The 20,889-nt window shown below is 50.5% G+C and overlaps 1 protein-coding gene across 3 annotated transcripts in view; it reads right to left on the bottom strand.

The window, feature by feature from the left end:
* Window positions 1-217: 217 nt before the first annotated feature.
* The window catches only part of CARD10 (caspase recruitment domain family member 10), a 40,530-nt gene continuing 19,858 nt past the window's right edge, over window positions 218-20,889 (bottom strand). For all 3 annotated transcript variants that reach the window (XM_019489632.2, XM_014606889.3, XM_019489630.2), the window contains exons 2-21: window positions 17,410-17,628; window positions 16,816-16,953; window positions 15,809-16,134; window positions 12,563-12,745; window positions 11,425-11,580; window positions 11,194-11,319; window positions 10,814-11,011; window positions 10,236-10,382; window positions 9,105-9,220; window positions 8,476-8,516; window positions 7,659-7,779; window positions 6,868-7,048; window positions 5,779-5,902; window positions 5,200-5,440; window positions 4,816-4,885; window positions 4,042-4,141; window positions 2,970-3,128; window positions 2,457-2,569; window positions 1,678-1,793; window positions 218-1,220 (exon numbers count right to left, since the gene is read on the bottom strand). In XM_019489632.2, coding sequence (XP_019345177.1) covers window positions 1,013-1,220; window positions 1,678-1,793; window positions 2,457-2,569; window positions 2,970-3,128; window positions 4,042-4,141; window positions 4,816-4,885; window positions 5,200-5,440; window positions 5,779-5,902; window positions 6,868-7,048; window positions 7,659-7,779; window positions 8,476-8,516; window positions 9,105-9,220; window positions 10,236-10,382; window positions 10,814-11,011; window positions 11,194-11,319; window positions 11,425-11,580; window positions 12,563-12,745; window positions 15,809-16,134; window positions 16,816-16,953; window positions 17,410-17,628 — 3,083 coding nt within the window. In that variant the 3' untranslated portion in view covers window positions 218-1,012. The remainder of the gene's footprint in view (window positions 1,221-1,677; window positions 1,794-2,456; window positions 2,570-2,969; window positions 3,129-4,041; window positions 4,142-4,815; window positions 4,886-5,199; window positions 5,441-5,778; window positions 5,903-6,867; window positions 7,049-7,658; window positions 7,780-8,475; window positions 8,517-9,104; window positions 9,221-10,235; window positions 10,383-10,813; window positions 11,012-11,193; window positions 11,320-11,424; window positions 11,581-12,562; window positions 12,746-15,808; window positions 16,135-16,815; window positions 16,954-17,409; window positions 17,629-20,889) is intronic.

The following is a 20,889-nucleotide window of genomic DNA, read 5'->3' as shown; positions in this document are numbered from 1 at the left end:
TCCAGTCCATCCTCTCTCTCTGCCTGCTGCCTCCCTCCTAGGTAGCAGCAAGATAGCATTCCTCTGTCCCTGCCAGTGCCTGTCATGCAGCTGCACAGAGGGACCCCAGCTTGGCACAGAATTTAGGAGAGACCTGGGGAGGGGAAAGGCAGGAGGATAAGTGAATTCCCTCTCCCACTCCTTTCTCTTAATGCATGGAGCAGCAGCCACTCATCCATTTCCATTATAAATGGTATTTAATTCTCTTTTATATGCAGGTTTCCAATAAAAGGGTCCGTTAATAATTTATATACAATAAAGATTACAATTACCATAAAACCAGAATGTCTCACAAACCCCACCTAGTGTTGTTCTGACTCCGGTGGGCTGTGCATGCATCCATGTGCTTCAGCTGGATAGCATCTGAGGTAGTGAAGGGAGCCAGAGAGACAGCTGTGGGGAAGGAAAGACTGATGCAGTGGCCAGCAGGGGAAGAACCAAATAAACAGACTAATCAAAAGGAAGAGAGCATAAAAGGGAGGAGATGCATGCCGGAGCCCACTTCACAGGTTTCCTCTAAGTGCCCACTCCCAGCTGCCCAAATCACTGGCCTACAGGGCAGACCCTGTTGCCAAGGCAAGGCCATGACAGAGAAGTGTGGTATGGACTCCAAAGGGTTCTTCAGTGAGAAGGCAAAATAAATCCCTGCAACGAAACACAGAAACTTCTCTGGGAGAGAAATCTGTATGCGTTACTTCCCACTATACTGGCAAGTTTCTAAGCAGCCTGAAGTAGGCTTGCTAACTCCCTGGCAGAAATAAGCATAAAGGGCTACCCTGTCCCTTCTGGGACCTTCCTGGCAGCGAGGCATCGTGCTGTATCCCAGACAGAAGAAGCAAATGATGAAGCAGCTTGGAGACTTGGAAGACAACCTCCTCTGGGTACGGACCATGGGCCAGGTAGCTTGTGGTCAGCTCCTCCATCTGGAGCCTCCTGTCACACAGGTGTCACATTGCCTCGGCTGGGTCTTGGATCATGGCTCGCCAACCTCAACCCACACCACCTTGGTCTGCTCCTGGAAGATGCAGCCCCGCACTAGTTTCACCAGCTCCTCAGCATGGCACCAGGACTGGGGATCCACCCGGGCCCAGGAGCAAGGCAGGCTATGGAGAGCCTGCTCAGCACTACAGCACAGCTTCAGCACCTCAGAGTCACGCTGGCCCGGCTTTCCCAGCAAGCTCCTAACAGGACACACAGAGACACATCCACAAATATGAGCACCCCACAGAGAACTGAACTAGCACTGGTTGCACAGCACAGCACTACCATGCCTCCCCGCCTGCACACGTCCCCATGGCCAGCACTCCCATCCCATTCCCTATCATCCCATTCCCTCCTGCCCATCCCATGCTCTCATCCCATCCCATGCTCTCATCCCATTCCCTCCAATGATCCCCCTGACAGCAGCCCGTACTGCGACTCTATTCCCTAAAGCAACTGCCCACAGCCAGTGCTCCTGCCTTGTTCCCTACAGAGACTGCCCTTCCAGAGCCAGCACTCCTGCCCTGTTCCCTCTACTGACTCATTCTCTCCCTCCCTCTCACACACACTTGAACACACACAGACAGTGCTCCCACCCTGTTCCTTTGTCACTTCATCTGAGTGTAACCTCTGTCAGTCCTGAAGGGCTTTTTGTACCTGAGTCCCCTGATGTTCTTCTCAGTGACCTCAACATGGATAACAATGGGGTATATTTCACTTTTAATTAGATCCCTCACACTCTGGACTCCCAGCTCTAGCAGGCAGTGTTTATTCTGCAAAGAAATTGAATAGATTTACCGATTTAAATGGAAAAGAAATAACCTAAGTCTCTGACAGTTACATTAAATCAAACCCCATACTGTGAAATATCATTGCTTTTCCAATAGTAATTCCATTAAAGGTGGAATTTACAGCCAGCCCCAAGAGGGAAGTGGAGAATTAAAGAGTAGGGCCACTTGACATACAACAGACTGGGTTAGTGTCCAGCCTGACCAGCAAGTCCTCCTCACCCCTTCACTCTTTCCAGGGATTCTGTATCCCCCCACTCTGCTCCTATTTGGGAGGCCTTCCTTGCAGAAGATGAGCACCATGGTGGGTGGGAGCAGAATTCACAGCAAGCCCCCTTGAACAGAGCTTGACACTGGCTCAACAGAGGGACTAGGTCTGACACTTCATGGACTCATGGAGTTTTATGGTGGAAGCTATGGGATGAACCTAGAACTCCATCAAAAGGACGCTGCACCTAAATCAGTGACTCCTTTTCCTTCCATCCACTATACAAGCCAGGAGTCTCTTTTTTTCTCCCTCCTCCTCCTTCAGCAGTCTCAGCCTCTCTCTACTGACCATCAGTTTGCCTTGTTCCTGCTCCATCCCCAGAACAGGAGTCCCACTCCCCTGCTGGCAGTGCCCAGAGCCCTGGGCTTTCAGCTCAGCACCTTGTTCATGGCTTCCCGGATGGTGTGAATCTTCCCATTCTCCTGCTGGTCCTGGGGGACACCTCTAGCCACCTGAGGAGAGGGAGTGGCCAGCTCCTCTTCACCAAGGGTCTCTGCAATGGGAGGCAAAAAGGGATGGTGGGCAAGAGGTAGGAAAGCCCATGAGAAGAACTAGAAGCCACCTTGGCTGGCACCATCTCACATCAACCCTGAAAGCCCTGTAAATCTATGCCTCACATTCTCAAAGCTAAGATCTTAGCTACTGAACTTGGCTGGACAAGGTCTCCAGTGAACACAAATACCAACAGTTCTAGGGATATAAAGGACCTATGTTCAATGTTATTAAGGAAATTTTCATGCTTAAAAAGAGAAAGACAATAAGCCTCCTCAGAGTGGTAACATGATGTGATTAAAACAATGGGGAGGAAGCCAGAGGACATAGGTGTTACTCCTAACGCTACCCCAGATGCTCTTGCATCTCCTCAGGCAAGTTGCTTGGTTTCTCCAACTGACCTGCTGGGCACACATGGAAGTCCAGGCGTGAGTTGGGCAGGTCCAGCAGGTTCCTGATGAGCCGGGGCACTATACAGCCAGGTGAGAGCACCACAGGGCGAGGCCCTGGCACTACCAGAGGGTGAACTAGGATGTAGGGCTTTAGGTTCTTATTTGGGTCTGGGAGAGGACAAAATTAAAGGGAAACCAACCAATGAGTATTAGAGCTGAGGACAGTCACCAGCACAGAGATCATCCATACCTCCCCCCCTTATACCTGTCCATGTACACATGAATCCCTCCTATATTCATCACTACCCTCAGCCTGTACCACAGACACTTCCACTTCTTCTTTTTCTTCTTCTTCTTCTTCTTCTTTTTCTCCTCTCATATATTTTATTTCCCCCTCTACACATTATTAATGTGCCAGAGCCACACAACTGCTTTATCATTGATGCTTGCCAGGTCCTCATCCTGGGTGCACAGGTATGCTGCATACATGAAGAGGTGGTCAGCAGTCTGTGGCACATCACCACACTCACAGATTGGACTGTCTTTTAAGCCGATCTTATTGTTGTTCTTCAGCACGCATCTATCACCTCACTCCCACATAGGCCCACACCCAAGCACATGTCTCCATCCTTCTACTCACATGCTTCCTGGACACTGAGAGATCTTTTCTGGATTTAATCCCCCATATCTTTTGTACCCGTCACCCTTCCCAACCTCTGCCTGTGAGACGAGAAGACAGACTATGGGTCCCCTTCCTGGTCCCAGTTCCCAGTTAGCCAGAGGGGTCAATGGAGTTCCACATACTGAATGCTCCTCTCCTCTCCACAGGGACTGAGTGTATACAAGGAGCATGGCAGCCACAATACAGACCATCTTAAAGAGGCATTAAATAAGACATAGCATGAAAGAAGGGAAAAGGCTTCCCAGACTCTGACAGGGAAATCATCACAGAAGGGTGATCTACCAGGAAGACAGTGGTCAAAGGCATTTAGGCCTGCTAGGAACCATTCAGATTGACTTTGTCCCCAACAAACTCCTCTCCCAGAGGGCAAGCCAGAAAGGAGGGGTGGTAGCAGCTCACCTGGGCAAGGGTCCAGCAGCAGCTGTTGAAGGCACTCCGCCTGGCCCCCTTGCTGTTTGGATTTCCCTGGACGGAGCTGGCCTAGGCCATATTTCTTCAGCTGAGAATGGAAAAAACAGAAGAAAGTGAGTGAGGAAAACAGAGTAGGGAAGAGACTAAAAACACAAAATTCTTCTCTCCAGTGCTCACTGATATCAGATAATCTGCTCACTGGCAAATGGGCAGGGAGTTAGCAACAGGGTCAGGCCCCAGGAGTTTCAAGGGCTCTTTTGGAATGAGAACCCGACAGCTCAGCCCCAAAGAACATTTGAGGTTCATCCTGTCTGGGACCCTTTTTGGCACCCCTGCCTGATGCAAGGCTCTCCCACTTCTCCAGCCAGCAGCATGACATCTGCAGAGCACTCCCTTTGGGACGGAGTAAGGCCAGGACTGGCATACATCAGAAAGCACTGCTCCACTTCCAGCTGCTGTCTCTGGAACCAGCCCCAGGCCCAGCCCTTACAGTGCACCAAAACTGCAGAAGCCATGAGAACAAGAGACCAAGAGCCTACCTTCCCATTTCCTGCATCAAGACTTGCTGTTCACTTACAACAAGGGATGTACACTGGCAGTTACATGCTCAAGTCAGCAAGGGGCAGTGCAAGGACACAGGCCAAGGCCCCCAAAGTTCCCCAAAGCACCTTTCCCACCCACTACCAGATGGGAGAATGCCATACTGAGTGGGGGCAGATGGACTGTGGGCACCAAGACCTCCTACAAGCACACCACACTTACGTTATTCCGGTAGCCCCTCTGCCGACCTTGCACTTGGCCCTTCTCCAGCATTTTCAGAAGCTGCTGAGCCCTAAAAGGAGAAAGATTACCCTCAGATAGCAGGGGATGTAACTAAGTAAGCCCCCTGTCCCACCAACTGCTGCTGGCATCTCAGTAAGAGGGGACACACTCTGTCACCCATTCATTTTGCGGCACCCAGAGATACCACAGCAGTGGGCACTGTTATAAGACCTTGAGAAACCAGACTACCAGGACTCCTAAAGAGGACTCATAAAGGCAAAAAGAGGAGTGAGGGCAGGAGGGGACAAAAGCACCTTCCCCAGTGCCAGAATCCTGAAGCACTTGGATTCCAGTGGAGACCAGTGCCTCCCACGTCCCTGTTACCTGCTGTAATTAGGCACAGTCCCTCTGTCCAGGTCCCTCAGAGTCAGGGGGTCAACACGGGCACAGTACCACTCTTGTCGCCCCTTGTGCATGGTGTCTGTGACGTGCAGGATCTCCCGACACTTAACACACAAAGCGCAGGGGTCGGACTGTTCTGGGAGGGGCAGGTTGGCACGTACATAGAATGAGTCTCCAGGAATTTTCTTCCCTTCTTGTAGCGCCTCCCTAAGAGGCTGGTACCCTGGCAGAAGAGACACAGATGTCTGTAAGGTCCCTTCTCCAAGCAAAGCAGGTGGGAGGAAAGTGGGTAGTCACTCACAAGGGACCTTAGTGGCTCTCCATGTCTCTAGGACAGCAGTGATACATGAGCTGGAATTCACAGCCACCTACTGCTCCTTGAGGGGAGGCTCCTCAAACTCAATGAACATGGCCAGGAATGGGAAAGTAGCAGGGGTCTCATAGTGAGACCAGAAGCAACCTGGGATGAAGGGAGATCCAGGCTGAATGAACAAAGAGGCCGAGGTCATCCACTTGCCTCTTGCTCCAGCAGGGAAACTGAGAGCATCTGCTGGGATTTACCTTGCATATCTGGCTGGAAGATGAGACCAGCTAGGTCATCCCAGTGCAGCAGGCTCAGGTAAGCCACCTCCCGTGTGCAGTTCTCCAGGGATAGCACCTCTTCCCCCAGTGATGTCCCCCTCAGCTACCAAGGACAAATGGACAGCATGCCACAAGAGGAACAAACATGTTTTCCCACTCCATTTCCCAGCTCCCTCCCTCCAGCTTCTCAATAGCATCTTCGGTGAAAAGAAACAAATAAGAGTGGTGGAAGGGACAGAAATGCTCATGACTCAGGGATTCACCCAGCTGCTATCCACTGGGCCTAGGAAAGACACTGACCCTGAGGGAAAGTTCTCTAACATCTGCCTGAACTTTCTTACACCTTCCTCTGAACCATCTGTTACTGGCCACTGTTAGTGACAGGATGCTAGACTAGATATCCCACATAGTATGACAGTTCTGTTTCTCATCGTTTTTTTTCCCCCTTCCTATGACTCTATTTGACTACAAACCTTTCTATATGATACAATGGAATGCCTTTCAACCTATTCTGGGCTGTGAGTATGTCATGTATCCAGTCTGTAAAGCACTTTAGATTAACAGAATGGCTGGCAGGCACTGGAGCAACAGACAGGGGTATTACTGTCCCAGTTTATGGGTCTTACTTTTTTCCTCCTCCCTTGAATGGAAGGAATCTTAAAGTTAATCATATGAGAGAGACTCATTATCTGAACAGTGGTAGATAGATATGCTTACTTGCAGTATGCATATTAGTTTGTGTGTGCTGCATAGAGGTCTAGGCAAGGACTTTTCTATGGTAAACACGAGACATTAAGCTGGAACTCAGCACTGTGTGGAAGCCCCATGGGAACTAGACTTGATGGCCCAGGATGTCCCTTTTAGCCTTCTGTTCCTGTCTGATAGCTCAGAAGTTGCATTCCTAGTCTACCAATACTGAGGTTCATGGTTCAAGCCTCTAGTACAGGGCTTTGGATCAGCTGCTTAGCCCCTGTCCTGTTCATGATGTAGTCGTAATTGACATTTAATAAGGGTCCCCTGTTTAAGAGGAGCTGTAATCTCACACATCTGGACAATTTCCTGACTTACCTCCAGAAGCCGACAACCTTCTCTGAGTCCTGCACTCTCAGCCTTTGAGCCTGGCTTCACCCACTGGACATAAATCCCTGTTTTGTTCCCCCCCAGGATGGAGATGTCTCCTCCGAGGCCCCTGTTCTGTGGCACTGGACTGCGCAGGTGACCCAAGCTACAGAGCTGTACCACCAGGGACCTGGTGACAGGAAAAAAAAAAAGGGAAATTCAAGTTCCCTGCCTTTGCAAGCAGTTGTATTCCTTAACTGGTGCACCATGTTGCTGGGTACTCCCTTCGGTGATATATCAAGTCTAACCAACTACAAACAGGATTAAGACATGAGGTGACCATATCTGTATGACTAAGGGATCCAAACCACATTTACTAAACTCCCCTAGCCCAATCCCACCATGGGCTGGGCCCAAAGAGAAGCCAAGATGGACTTCTTTGAAAACAGGATCTCCCATGGTTGAAGCTCTAGTTTACACTCTAAGGAGGATGTTCCCAGCTCAAGGGGCTGTCCCCATCTCCAGCCCCAATGCCAGGTGTATCTCAGGTCATCACAACAGACACAGGCACAGGAAAAACGTGGGGTCCCTTTTAGGAAGTGGAATCTGAGCGAATCCCTCAGACTCCATTTTCTCTTCCCTTCAGAAAAGGCCAGTGTGGAACTGAGATCCTAGCTCAGGAAGCCACAAGTGACATGAAGACTGCCCAGAGTGGGGGACACGTCATTATTCTGGGGGGAATCCTGATCCTCTTTCAGCATTGAGTCTAACTCAAGGAAGAGTGTATCAAAGGGAGGCACCTCCGGGTGGGCTCCATCCGGTCAGAGAGGCTGGACAAGCAGAGCTCTGACTGCACCCTGGCATTTGAGCTGCTGGAAGAGGAGGAGAGGCCAGCCATTGAGGCAGATGTGGTACCACTCCCTAGAGGAGAAAGAGAGGGAAGGGAGCATGTCACCTCTGACAGCTGCATAAACTCAGAACCAAGTAGGGGTCCCATGCAGGGTTAAGGGTTGACTAGTCAGCCAGGTTGGCTGTGGGTAAAGGGGTAGGGATCTGCATTGGATCTCTGTATCCCCAGAATGGACTTTAGAACAGGCAGTTCCCCCACCACATCCCATGCCTCTTTAGCTGGTGGCCGGTGGGTGTCTGACTGCAGAACCCAGGTAGCCCATACACACCCACCCACTCCCCTAGCCCCACATCACTAGCACATGCCAAAGAACCAGCCAGCCATATGATATACAACAGGACAGACTCTGGAGATTTACAACCCGTCACCACGATCCGATAACACCCTGAAGCCGAAGCATTTATCTCTTCCAGTTCCTAGTCCTCTGACTCCGAATCGAATTCTCCGTCAAATAAAACTCGCTATAAATTAAATATAGCAAAGGAGAATATGCTAAAGCTTCTGCAGGAGACAAGCGATTCTCTCCCGACACAGCTGTTGCAGCCAACTGGGGAAGTGTGGGGCAATGGTGCCCCCCAGCGGGCACATGGCCTTGCAGCTGGTTTATCACAATCAGAAGGCATTGGAGACTCCCCTCCACTCCCACCTCCTTGCCCCTCAAATAGCGCCCAGGACAATCCTTCCATAGAAGCAACGGCTGATGCTACCTGTCAAGTATTCCATGCTGCCAAAGGACCCGCAGGACAAACTGAAAGGGAAAAACAATGGGGAAGCATCTGGTAGCAGCTTTACAAATGCTTATTGGTATTGTATTATGAATCACATGGCTCCCCTGTAGGCAGCACACCCTACTCCTTCCCCTGGGCTGCTGCCGCTGCCCTGCCACCCCCCACTGGTGCTCCTGCCCCATCCACTCAGTAGCACCCTCCCAGGGCTCCAACCCCTTTGTTCTGAACAGTGCCAGCACCCCTGCACTATTCACCCTTCCAGCTCTCAAGCCACTGCTCATGCTTTCTCAGTGGCACCTTCCCATCCTATGGCCTGCTCCCTTCCTCCCTGCATGCCTATTGCAAGTTTGTCTCCTTTCCTCCCATACCACTATGAGCAGGGCTCCACCACTGCTCATCCCACCAGCCTACCCTAGCTACCCTGAGCAGCCCTCACTTTTCGTATTATAATAGTGCCCCTCTCCCCAAACAGCTGGTGCTACTCCCCACTCTAAGGGCCAGCATCCCTGCATCCTTTCCCCACCACTCCTTGTTCCCACACAATACCCCCTGCAAGGAGCAATAAAAGAACATACCAAGTGTAGATGGTCCAAGTTTCCCAAGCTTACCTTTTTATGGGCACACAACCGTCCTCACGCTGCCGTCGGAGGATGGAGCCCACACAGGGAGGGAAGGGGAAGGTGGAAAGGCGGTTAATCTCCTTCTCACTTTCTGGAGTCACCTCCTGAACAAAGCAAGACACACAACAGTTTAACCCAGCCAGCACCAAACTCCAGAGCCTTCCCCAGCCCCAGTTCCAGCACTGCCATCTTCCTTCCTCTTTGGGTGGGTCACCTTCAGTCCCCCACAAGATGTAACAAGGCAAGTGGGTGCTGGGGGCAGCAGCAATGTGTAAGGCCACCAGAGTGATTGTGTGGCTGCAGCTGTTATTTTTCCCATCCCTAACCCCAAGTCGATGCCCAAGACTGCTGCCCGGGTCACCCGGTCTTAGTTATACTACTTGTCCTCCACCAGAGCAGCTGGCACCACATTTCAGCTCAATACCAACTGGCTGTATAGGCTACCCATGAGAAATGTAATCTTTGCAGAGATGAGGCAAGATGCCACACAGTGCTGTACCTAAGTCCCTGTCCCCTCAGTTGCCTGCCTGAAAAGCAGCTCTGTACCCACCAAAGTGTGGTCTGATAAAGGTATGATAAAGGGAACACCAGTTAGGTAGGTCTGCTTACCTCCTACCACAAAAAAGAGGGGATGATATGGAAAGGTATGGGCACAAGCACAGAAGAAAAGACCCGAAGACTCTCCTCCTCCTACTCCCTGTGGAACTGGTTGCTGCAGGATATGACTGAGGATCGATGGCCCCCATTACAGCCAAAAGGAGTTTTGTCACTGAGTTCCATGGTGCTTCTTTGACTGGAGACCATATCTGCATCAATGCTAGCAAGCGCAACACTTCTCTTGGGTGAGGAAGAGCACTTCCCTACCAATAGAGTACTGTGCAGTCAGGTACCGAGCTAGGTGTGGGGAGTGAGTTTACTATTCATGATCAAACATGCTCAGGGCACAAGCCTGGGGGTGCCTGTGTCCTGTTCCCAGCTCAAGCACCAGCCCCTTGTGTGACCCCCTCCAACTCTCTGCCAAGTAGAGAATGTGATGACACTTCCCCATGCCTCAGCAGTGCCTCAGGGCACTGTGACTGACCTCAACAGTAGGTCAAGACACTGTGCCTAAAGTCTCACCATGCTCTGACTTGTGGGATCTCCCAGGAAGGTGATGGCAGAGACTCCCAGTGGGTCCGTGAGTCCAGCCACCAGGGGAGAGGGATTATCACTCAGGCTCCAGCTGCTGCTTAAGTTGGAGCAGAGGGAGTGGGAGGAGGTGAACATCTAGGAGAGAAGGGACCCAGTTAGAAGGTCACTCTCCCATTAAAACCCATCACCCTTTCCCCATGCCCCTGGACCGCTTCCCCTTCCCCTTCCCTCCTCTTTCTGCAGCCCCACACCATTCAGGGTCTCAGTCTCCTCCTCCCCCTCTAACTTAGAGTTTCACCCCCTTCCTCCATCCCCCACTAGGAACCTATCCTCTTCCACTCTGGCCTACCCCCCCCCCCCCCCCCCACTGACATCTGGGCCCTGTCTCCCCATCTTGTAGACTATCTAAAGAGGTTGGGATCTCCATCACTGGAAGTTTGCAAGGACAGATTGGACAAACATGTCTGGAATGGTCCAGATAGGGTTGGATTAGGAGTCCTCCTCAGCCCTGTTTTTCCATGACTGTGATTCTTGCTTTCAGACCTTGATGGCTCTTTGTCACACACCTTCTTTCCCATGTCCCGAGTGCCTTGGTATCGCTGCACCTGAGCCTCCAGAGAGCTGTTCAAGCCCTCTAACTTGCTCAGCTTACTCAACAGCTTGTCTCTCTCTTCCTCCAAAGTCCGGACCCGTTTGCGATACTGGTCCTTCTCAACCAGGCTCTGGGAGTACTGCAGCTGGACCCCATCTCGGCTCTGGATAGCCTGCAGTGGGACCAGACACCAAGAGTGAGAAGGATTGGAGGGGACTTGGGGCATTCAGCACACAAAACTAGCCCCCTTTCCTAGAGACAACTTGGTGGGGTGGGGTGGGGTGGGGTGCGGTGAGGTTAAGAGACAGCCCCTTTCCTGAGGTCAAAGGGCCTCTGGGACAAACAGCATCTCACCTGATCCCTCTCCTTCTCTATTTCCTCCAGCTGAGACAACACTGTGTTCATCCGGTGTTTGTACAGGTCACAATCCTTCTGCAGAGTCCGATACTTCAGCTGAAGGTCTTCCATCTCCTGCAGGTACTGGAAACAGGAACAAGAAAGAGTCACATCCTCCCAGGTCAAATAGCGCAGCTGCTGAAGGACCTCACCTTTCAAAGGCACCAATGTGTGCAGGTACTATATTACCTTATCCCTTAGCTCCTCTGCCCACTGCAGTTCGTTCTGCACAGAGTGGAGCTTCTGGCATAGCTCCTGCCGATCATCTTGGGCTTCCTTCCAGTCATGCTCCAGAATGTCCAGGAGGATCTGCTCAGATCCTGGCACCTGGGTCTCACCAGTTGCCTGGAAGAGAACAAAACAGGGTGACCAAACCACAGGCTCCAGGAGATTCTGGAAATTGGGGGCAGGTTTAGGCTCAGCCTGTGAGTCAACCGACAAATAAGCATTACTACTACTACTTGCACCTAGAGGCCACACTGCTTTCCAAGCCTCGTGGTGCTCAGCACTCACGTAACCTTGGCCAGAAACAATCCTGCCCCTAAAAAGATTATGGTCTGCATAGGCCAGACAAACAAAGGATGACCGTGGCTAACTGAGGCATGAAAGGGTTCGGGTGGCTTGCCCAAGGTCACACAAGGAACCTGTAGCAGAGCCAGAAGCCGACACCACTTTGCCAGAATTCCACTCTGGGGCCTTAGCAAGCCATCCAAACATCTCAGCTGCCTCATAGAGCCCAAATGTCCCTTCTCTTCACCCAGATTGCTAAGGCTACCACAGGCCTCAAACCAGGGATCAGGGAGGAGAAAGAATCTAACTCGGATTTTAGACAAGGGCCTTGTCGCTGGTTGGAATGGTTTCCATGTGCTATTCCTGAACACCCTTGGGTGGTGGTTCCTCCCTTTCATTGTTGTGGTTGTTATTCTTCCAGGCTTGAGTCAAGCTTCCCTTTCTATTTTTGCGCCTGTGTCCACAGCCCCTGCTTATTGTCAGACTCTATAAATAAACCTGCTCTTTTATTGTTTCCCCTACCTGGTCAGCAGAGCTAGCTCTTAAAACATCAACAGGACTGTATTGCAGCAGAGGCTAAGGCCTTTGACACAGACAAGGGCCTCAGCCGCAGCCTCAACAGTCCAAAACACCTGAAAAGGGGAAATGCAGTGCTAAAGAGAACCAAACCCTCTCTGTGCTACAGCTTGCTGCAGCCATATGCTCAGAAGTCTCCACAGGGAAAGCCCAAGAAAGGAAGGTCAGTATAGCCACAGAGGAGTCAGAGCCAAGGCCTGCTTTCTCCTCTCCCTTTGGCCCTGTGGCCACTGGCTGGTACCTGCAACCTGCCCTGCAGCTCCTGGAGTGAAACTGTTAGCCTTTGGTTCTCAGCCCACAGATCAGACACCACGTCGGAGTGGCTCCGCTCCTCTGCCTCCCGCTGGGGCATGGTGGACATGTGTTTCCTCAGCAGGTTGCATTCCTCCTCCAGACTGGTGACCTTACATTTCAGCTGGTCTACCTGGGATGCAGAGAACAGAGATGGCATCACCCCTCATCACCCTCACCTTCCTGTAGCAGACCAAAGCAGATACACTGAGACAGGGCTTGGGAGCAATGAAAACAAGGGCTCCCAGACAGCATCATGTAATCAGGTCTGGCTTAGGTCACCAACCAAATGAGCCTGGTGGGTGTAAAAACAGGAGATATGTCTGCTCCAAATTGCTGTGCAAACAGCACTTTGCCTCAGGGGCTCCACTTTGTAGTGTGACCTCCATGCCTGTTTATGACCCTTATACGATACTGCAACCTCCACCTATGAGAAAGCATCCATTTTGAAGCAGGGCTTGACACCTCATTGAATGACTATGCCTGAGGAGCAGTCACAGAGCAATCTAAGACCATCAGCTCTGATGAGCTCTCAAAGACCCGCCAATTCCTAGAATAATAAACTCTTTTGGAACTGCCTGGGGGAGGGAAGTGGAAAATCCCAGCCAGAGTGCATAGCAAGATCTGCAGTTTCCCATGCTGACAGCCTGCTTAGAGCAGTGGTTTTCAACCTTGTTTCATTTGTGGACCACTTTGGAAATTTTGAACGGAGTTGTGGACCCCTTTGAATTGTAAGTGTAGGTAGTCACATACTTTGGATTGATCATAGTCATTTTGCGGACCCCTTAGACTGTGGATCCGAGTGGTATGTAGTCCACAGGTTGAAAACCACTAGCCTAGGGTTCAGAGAAACTATATTTAAGGAAGGGACTCTCCATGCAAGGGGGCAACCCATGCCAAAAGCCCAGGATAAAGAGGCAGGAAAAGTTGCCTTCCTGGAGAAAGCTATCCAAACCCAGAACTCCCAGGAAGGGCTGAGATCAGACTGTTCAGGACTATTATTTTCAGTAAGATTATAATGTGGGTGGTTAGGCAAGTCCTTTGCTAAGCCTGCTGTCCTTGCTTTGCTGCTACATTGCTGCTGAGGGGGTTAATCAAGAAATTGGAGCTCTCACAGCCACTGAGAATTTGAGAGCTTTAGGAAGGAACATGCCTAAGCCAGCAAGGGCTTAGGAGGACTTTCAGATACCAGGGAACTGCACTCTACAGGGTCCCAGCTCCCAAGAAGCAGACCAGACCTCGGGTCTGCACCTAGGAGTGTGCCTGAAAGAGGCAGAGCTAGGAACAATGAGACCCAAGGGGTTAGCTGAGGTGGAGTCCAACAGTTGGATCCTGTTGTCACAATGATGTCCACCCAGGGAGGGACCAGGCCAAGCAGTGACAGTGCGTCTCACTCAACTTTCTGATGGGTATTTGCCACATTGCCAAATCCCACAAACAACTCCGCTATCTCAGCTCAGAAGAGACCCAGAACTGCTAGAGCAGGGAATGATACTTGTCAAGAGTGAGGAACATGGGCAAGGATGAGGGATGAGGAGGACAGGACTGAAAGCTCAGAGCATGACCAGGTCAGGTGTCAGAGGCAGCAGCAGAGCTGCATGGGGAGGTCAGGACTTGTTGCCCCTAGGATTCCTTTTACCAGAGACCCCCCAAGGATTGACCTGGCCTCTTGTCCAATTTGGTATCAAGTGAACTTTAATATAGTAATCCTTAGGTTTTATTACAAGTTTCATCCTTGTAATATGACCTGAAAAGCAGTTCCTTTAGATGTTACAGCAGCAACCCTCAGTGGTACCAGCCTCAGATCCTCTGCTGGGTGTGTGGGATGTTCGTTTCTGGATTCCTTGTTGTTTAAACAAGAATTCCAAGGTTGCTCCTGTCTCCCCAGGGTGGCAACACAAAACACATACTGTCTCTTTGTTTGTCCACTACTTTTGTAACTTTCTCACCTCAAACTGTCCAATCCTCATCTTTTTAGATAAGGTATTCCAATCCTATTCCATTTTTGGTTCCTTTCCTTTTAGGGAAACTACTGTACCTGACTAGCCCACTGTACCAATCACAGCACTCACTTTTCCCAGTGGCTTATAAGGCACTCTATATAATTTAATTGGTTAGTTCCAGGAAGGCCTAAAGTTATGCTAACAGCCTGAGCATAACTCGGTTTGCCTGCTACAGAACTGGACTAACAAAGGAAACACCACAAGGCAGAGGTATAATTAATAAGGTAGTTATAAATAGGCTAATCCAACTCAGACAGGGGAAATGGGTATGTCTTTGCCAGAGGTGAAAGTGTGACAAGTAGGGTGTGGAGTCATTACTTCCTCCAAGACTTCAACACTGTAGCATCATCTAAGGGATAAGGAGGTGAGGATGGGAGTAGGTGCTGTGCCAGGAACTTTGACATCAAGACCAAATGCCAGGCAATACAGTGAACTTTGTACAAGCATGCACACATGCCTAAGGTAAGCACAGCAAGACACATGTGCTCATTCCTACTAAAATAAATGGGTAATAGTGTTATATCAGAGGAAATAAACACTACAACCAACACACAATACATAATGACAGAGCAACAAAGATATGCTCAGACAGACCAACACCCAGCACAGGCAAATGCCCTGACAAAGCACCATTCTGATAGGTGCATAGGTGCATACGCACGTACAACCTACTGCGTGAAACATTTATACAGTGGCCAGTCCATTCCTAGCATCTGGCAAAGGGGTGTGTTGCCTACAAAACCTCATGCATCTCTGAATCAGTTAGTCTCTAAAGTGCTATCATGCCCTACCTTGTTCCTGACTTTAAAAGGCTCGTTGCCTTCGTACACATACACAGAGCAACTTGCAGCACAGACACACACTGACAGAGCAACTCACGGCACAGGTGTAATTACTAAAACCTAACTGAATACACCTACACATGCCCAATAAAAGCACCACCTATCATTTAGGTGTACACACTCACACACACCCATAACTGCTAACTCACATAGATTCACTTGCCCATATACCCTCTTACTAATGTAATACAACACATGTTCATCCTTTCTCATCCCTCAGAGAGTACCTGCCCTCCATGATTCACTCCCAAATTTAGAGCCCAACACACACTCCTGCTCAGTAATATGCTCTCCCCCTGACCCTACGCCCTCATACCCGTCCCCCGGTATTCGTCTCCTTCCCCACTGTACCACCAGCTGCAGGTCCCGGCTCCGCAGGACAGCCATGTTCTTCTCCTCACACAGCTGTGCATAGCGCATGGCTAGCATGTAGTTCTCATCCTTCAGCCGCAGCAGCTCCATGCTGTTGGAGTCCCACTCCTCCCGCAGCCTCTGGTATCGCTCCTGCACCTTCAGCAGGTCCTGCAGCCGCTGCTCCAGCCGAGCTTGCTCCTGCTCCAGGGCCTGGTTCTTCACCTGTAACTGGTGCTCTCTCAACAGATGCTCTTGCCGCTGAGCCCTCACCTTCTTCACTTCCATCATCAGGAACTGGGTCAAACCCTCAGGACCTTCCTCATCTAGAGAACAGAAGACAGTCACAGACAACTCATAACAATCCACCCTGACAAAGCACCATTCTGATAGGTGCATAGGTGCGTACGCACATACAACCTACTGCCTGAAACATTTATACAGTGGCCAGTCCATTCCTAGCATCTGGCAAAGGGGTGTGTTGCCTACAAAACCTCATGCATCTCTGAATCAGTTAGTCTCTAAAGTGCTATCGTGCCCTACCTTGTTCCTGACTTTAAAAGGCTCGTTGCCTTCGTACACATACACAGAGCAACTTGCAGCACAGACACACACTGACAGAGCAACTCACGGCACAGGTGTAATTACTAAAACCTAACTGAATACACCTACACACGCCCAATAAAAGCACCACCTATCATTTAGGTGTACACACTCACACACACCCATAACTGCTAACTCACATAGATTCACCCTATACCTAGACTACTCATCTGTCAGTCAACCCAGGACTCAGGACCCTAGGATTCTCATGCACACCCCAAGCCTACCCCGATCCAGGGCTCCTCACATGCCCCAGAGCTCTCCCTAATGTAGGCTTCAGGGTTTGAGGCTCCTCATAGAGACACAAAGTTCCTAAGTCAGGTTTGGGGTTCTGGATTCTACCCACTCTGTCACACATGCAACAAGACACTTGAAGAGAGAGGGGCAAGGAATCCTGCACCTACCCAGGATCATAGAGCAGCGCTGGGCTGGCTCCCTCCCCGTCAGCCGGATGAACTGCTCTGGGTAATAAAACTCCAGGGACTCCAGGAAGGCTTCATAGCCTCGTTTTCCACGGCTTCGAAGGATGTCTATCAGGTGTCCTAATGAGAGAAAGGAAGACACTGGACTGAGCCATCACTAAATGGAGGAAAAGCTACACGTAACTCCACTGTACGAAGTAGCCAATTCACAGTGTGCCCACACACAGTGGGATCTCAGCTAGCAAGATGGCCATGTGTGAGCAGTGGCCTCTATTACAAACAGGGCAGAAGTGCTGGATGTGTAGGGGGAGTCACTGTAGGGAACAGGCCAAGACTGCCAACTGTGCATGGGGGTGTTACAATACAGGACAGTGCTGGCTGTGGGTGGGAGTTGCTGAAGGGAACAAGGCAGAAGCATCAGCAGTGCAGAGAGTCACTGCAAAGAGCAGCGATGATGACATGCTAGCATGGAAGGTAAATGCCAGGTAAGAACCCTGGGCATTGGGGTATCTCTGCTGATGGAAGGGTTAACACTGGGCTCCCCATGTCCCACTGGGAGCACCTGCTCTCTCCCACCTGTACGGTTGCTCTTGCATGGGAACCTGCACGAGCTCAGCACCTCTTCTTCATCCTGCTCATCTATTACACGGCACTGGCGCAGGTATGGGGTCAGTTTGGCTGGGTTCAGGGAGCGGGTCAGCTGGTGCCGCACACTCTCAATCTTCTCCCACAAAGCCTCTTCCTTCTCTTCTTCCCCTGAAACACTTTGGACCTGGCCTGGGGCATCCTCAGCATCTAGGAAGACAGAGAGAGAGCCTGTAGCATGACAAAGGTTTTGAAAAACTTATTAAGGAAGCCATCATTTGCAAACTGGAAATGAACAGGGTGTTAAGAATCAATCAACTTTGTTGAGGGTAGATCATGCATGACAAAATTTGTGTCCTTCTATGACCAAGTAACTAACCATCTGGATGAGGGACATATGGTGGACGTGATCTACTTAGACTTCAGTAAAGCCTTCGATTCACTCTCCCATTGGAGTCTCTCAAACAAACTCGAGGGTGCTGGACTTGACCAGTCCTCAGTGAGGTGGGTGGACAATTGGCTTAGAGGCTGCTCCCAGCGGAGGGTAATCAATGGGCTGACCTCATCCTGGAAGGTCGTCTCCAGTGGTGTCTCCCATGGAGCTGTGCTTGGACTCATGCTCTTTAATAAATTAATCAATGATCTGGATGAGGGGATGGAAAGCTCAGTTATTAAGTTAATGGATGATACCAAGCTGTGGGGAAATACGGGCACACTGGAGGATAGGGCCAGGATCCAGGAAGATCTCGACAGTCTGGACTCTGGGCTGGGCGAAGCAGAATCAGATAAAATTTAACAAGGGTAAGTGCAAAGTCCTTCACCTGGCTAGGAAGAACTCTCACCACAACTACACGATGGGTGGTGGCTCACTGACTGGCACAGAATCTGAGCGAGACCTGGGGGTTACAATCGACCGGAAGATCAGTATGAGTCAGCAATGCAATGAAGTCACTAGGAAAGCAAATACAGCTCTGGTGTGCATTAGCTGATGTGTGTCCAGGAGATCCAGGGAGATGCTCCTCCCTCTGTATTCAGCACTGGTGAGGCCTCAGCTGGAGTACTTTGTCCAGTTCTGGGCACCGCACTTCAAGAGGGACATGGATAAGCTTGAGAGGGCACAAAGAAAGGCTACCCTCATGGTCAAAGGCACGAAGGATAAGCCCTACAAGGAGAGACTCAGTTGAATTGGACCTGTTCAGCCTGAGTAAGAAAAGGCTGAGAAGTGACCTGATAGTGACCTACAAGTACATCAGAAGACAACACAAAGATCTGGGGGAGCAACTCTTCAGGAGGGTACCGCAAGGTAGGACAAGGACAAATGGACATAAGCTTATAGAGAGCAAGTTCAAACTAGACATAAGGAAGAACTTTTTCTCCATAAGGGTCGCTCGAAACTGGAACACACTCCCACCAGAGACGGTGCAGTCACCATCATTGGAGGTGTTTAAGAAGAGGCTGGACAGGCACCTTGCTGAGCTTGTCTAAGCCCAATAACTTCCTGCCCACAGCAGGGGACCAGACTCATTGATCCTACAGGTCCCTTCTGGTTCTACACTTCTATGATTCTGTAAAAGGGGAATCATAGGCTTGGAGAATGGCAAGGGGTCAGTTTGCCTGCTACTGGGTTGAAAAACATTATCAGGCCCCCGAAGTATAAGAACTAACCAGAATACTAAGAAGTGTCAGCCTGGAACACTAGGAATATGGTGAAGAAAGAAAGCATCTGCTCCCATACACATCAGGCTCTGCTCTCTGACTGGGGACAGGTCTAACAGTACATTCTCTCCTGTCTGTGCCAATCCCTAGCCTCCCACAAAGAGAGACAGCAAAGAGATAGCAGTGCTCAATGGAGTGAAGTGGACTGGAGGACGAGTTCTGATCAGGGAAGTCTCTGGAAGATGTGTTCCTTGCTCCCCTAACAATCTGCTCCTTCTTTCTCTCCTAGCCTGCTAGTTCAGACCTGGGGAGCAAAGTGTTTCTAAGGGGAAGTCAAAATATCCCCTATGAAGCCCTAGAACAGCGAGATGTTAAGCGTGTGTTTTCTACTAGGTTGGCGGATCTCCTCCGGCAGGCTTTAAACTAGGCTCATTGGGGGGAGGGGAGTACGAGGGCAGGGGAAGCTGTGGACCACCAAACCATGTGGCACCCACAAGGACAGCCCAGCCTGAAGAAGGAGAACATTGGGAACCTGAAAGCCATGGGGAGGCCAGCACTACAGAACAGGTAAGAAACAAGAAGGTAAGAAACAATGGGCCCCTTGGGACTCGGAGCAGGGGGGCAGCAAAGGCACCAGTCGCAGGGCTCAAGTGCCTATATACTAATGCTAGGAGCATGGGGAACAAGCAGGATGAACTAGCGCTCCTGCTTGCACTAAACACCTATGACTTAGTGGGGCTAACAGAGACCTGGTGGGATTCATCCCATGACTGGGCGGTACATATTGAGGACTATAGATTGTATAGAAAGGACAGGTCAGGGAAGAAAGGGGAGGGGGTTGCACTTTATGTCAGTGAGCAGTATACATCAACCCTCACCAAGACAGAATCCGAGGTTGAGGAAGTAGAAGGATTGTGGGTTAGGCTACATGGGGGGCAAGGAGAAAGGGATTTGGTGGTAGGGGTCTGCTACAGACCCCCACACCAAGGGGAAGAAATAGATGCGGGGCTCCTGAGGCAACTCTCGGAGACCATAAAAGCTAAAGAGGCAGTAGTCATGGGGGACCTAAACTACCCGGACATCTGCTGGGAGACGCAGACAGCAAGGTCCCATCGCTCACGCAGGTTTCTAACCTGTGTACAGGACCTCCACCTGACACAGGAGGTGCATGGTCCCACTAGGGGGAATGCCATACTGGATCTGGTATTGGCAACGGGAGATGACATGATAGGGGACCTCCAGATCGGTAGCCATCTGGGAGACAGTGATCACCTTATAATAGAATTCAACATAAGACGGCAAGTGGGTAAGGTAACTAGTAGGGTGAAAGTGCTAGACTTTAGGAAAGCTGATCTCAATGCACTCAGGCGATTAGTCAAGGAAGCACTGCAGAGTAGGAGTTTTGATGGGATGGGAGCCCAAGAAGGGTGGCTGTGCCTAAAGGAAACGATCCTTCGGGCACAAAGCAAGACGATCCCCGAGCGAGGCAAAAGAGGGAAAGGGGCCAGGAGGCTTCCATGGCTGACCAGAGAAATCCAGGGCAGCCTAAGGGCCAAAAGGGGAGCACATAAAAAGTGGAAACAGGGTGAGATCACTAAAGATGAATATACCTCCTCTGCTCGTGCTTGTAGGGAGGCAGTTAGGCGGGCCAAAGCTACCATGGAGCTGAGGATGGCAACCCAAGTAAAGGACAACAAGAAATTGTTTTTTAGATATATTGGGAGTAAAAGGAAAGCCCAGGGAGGAATAGGACCGCTGCTAAATGGGCAGAAACAATTGGTGACAGATAGGGGGGACAAGGCTGAACTCCTCAAC

Source organism: Alligator mississippiensis, chromosome 4 (assembly GCF_030867095.1).
Source record: "Alligator mississippiensis isolate rAllMis1 chromosome 4, rAllMis1, whole genome shotgun sequence".
NCBI lineage: Eukaryota > Metazoa > Chordata > Crocodylia > Alligatoridae > Alligator > Alligator mississippiensis.
The sequence above is the reverse complement of the archived record's forward strand: the minus strand, read 5'-3'. Positions and strand labels throughout refer to the sequence as shown.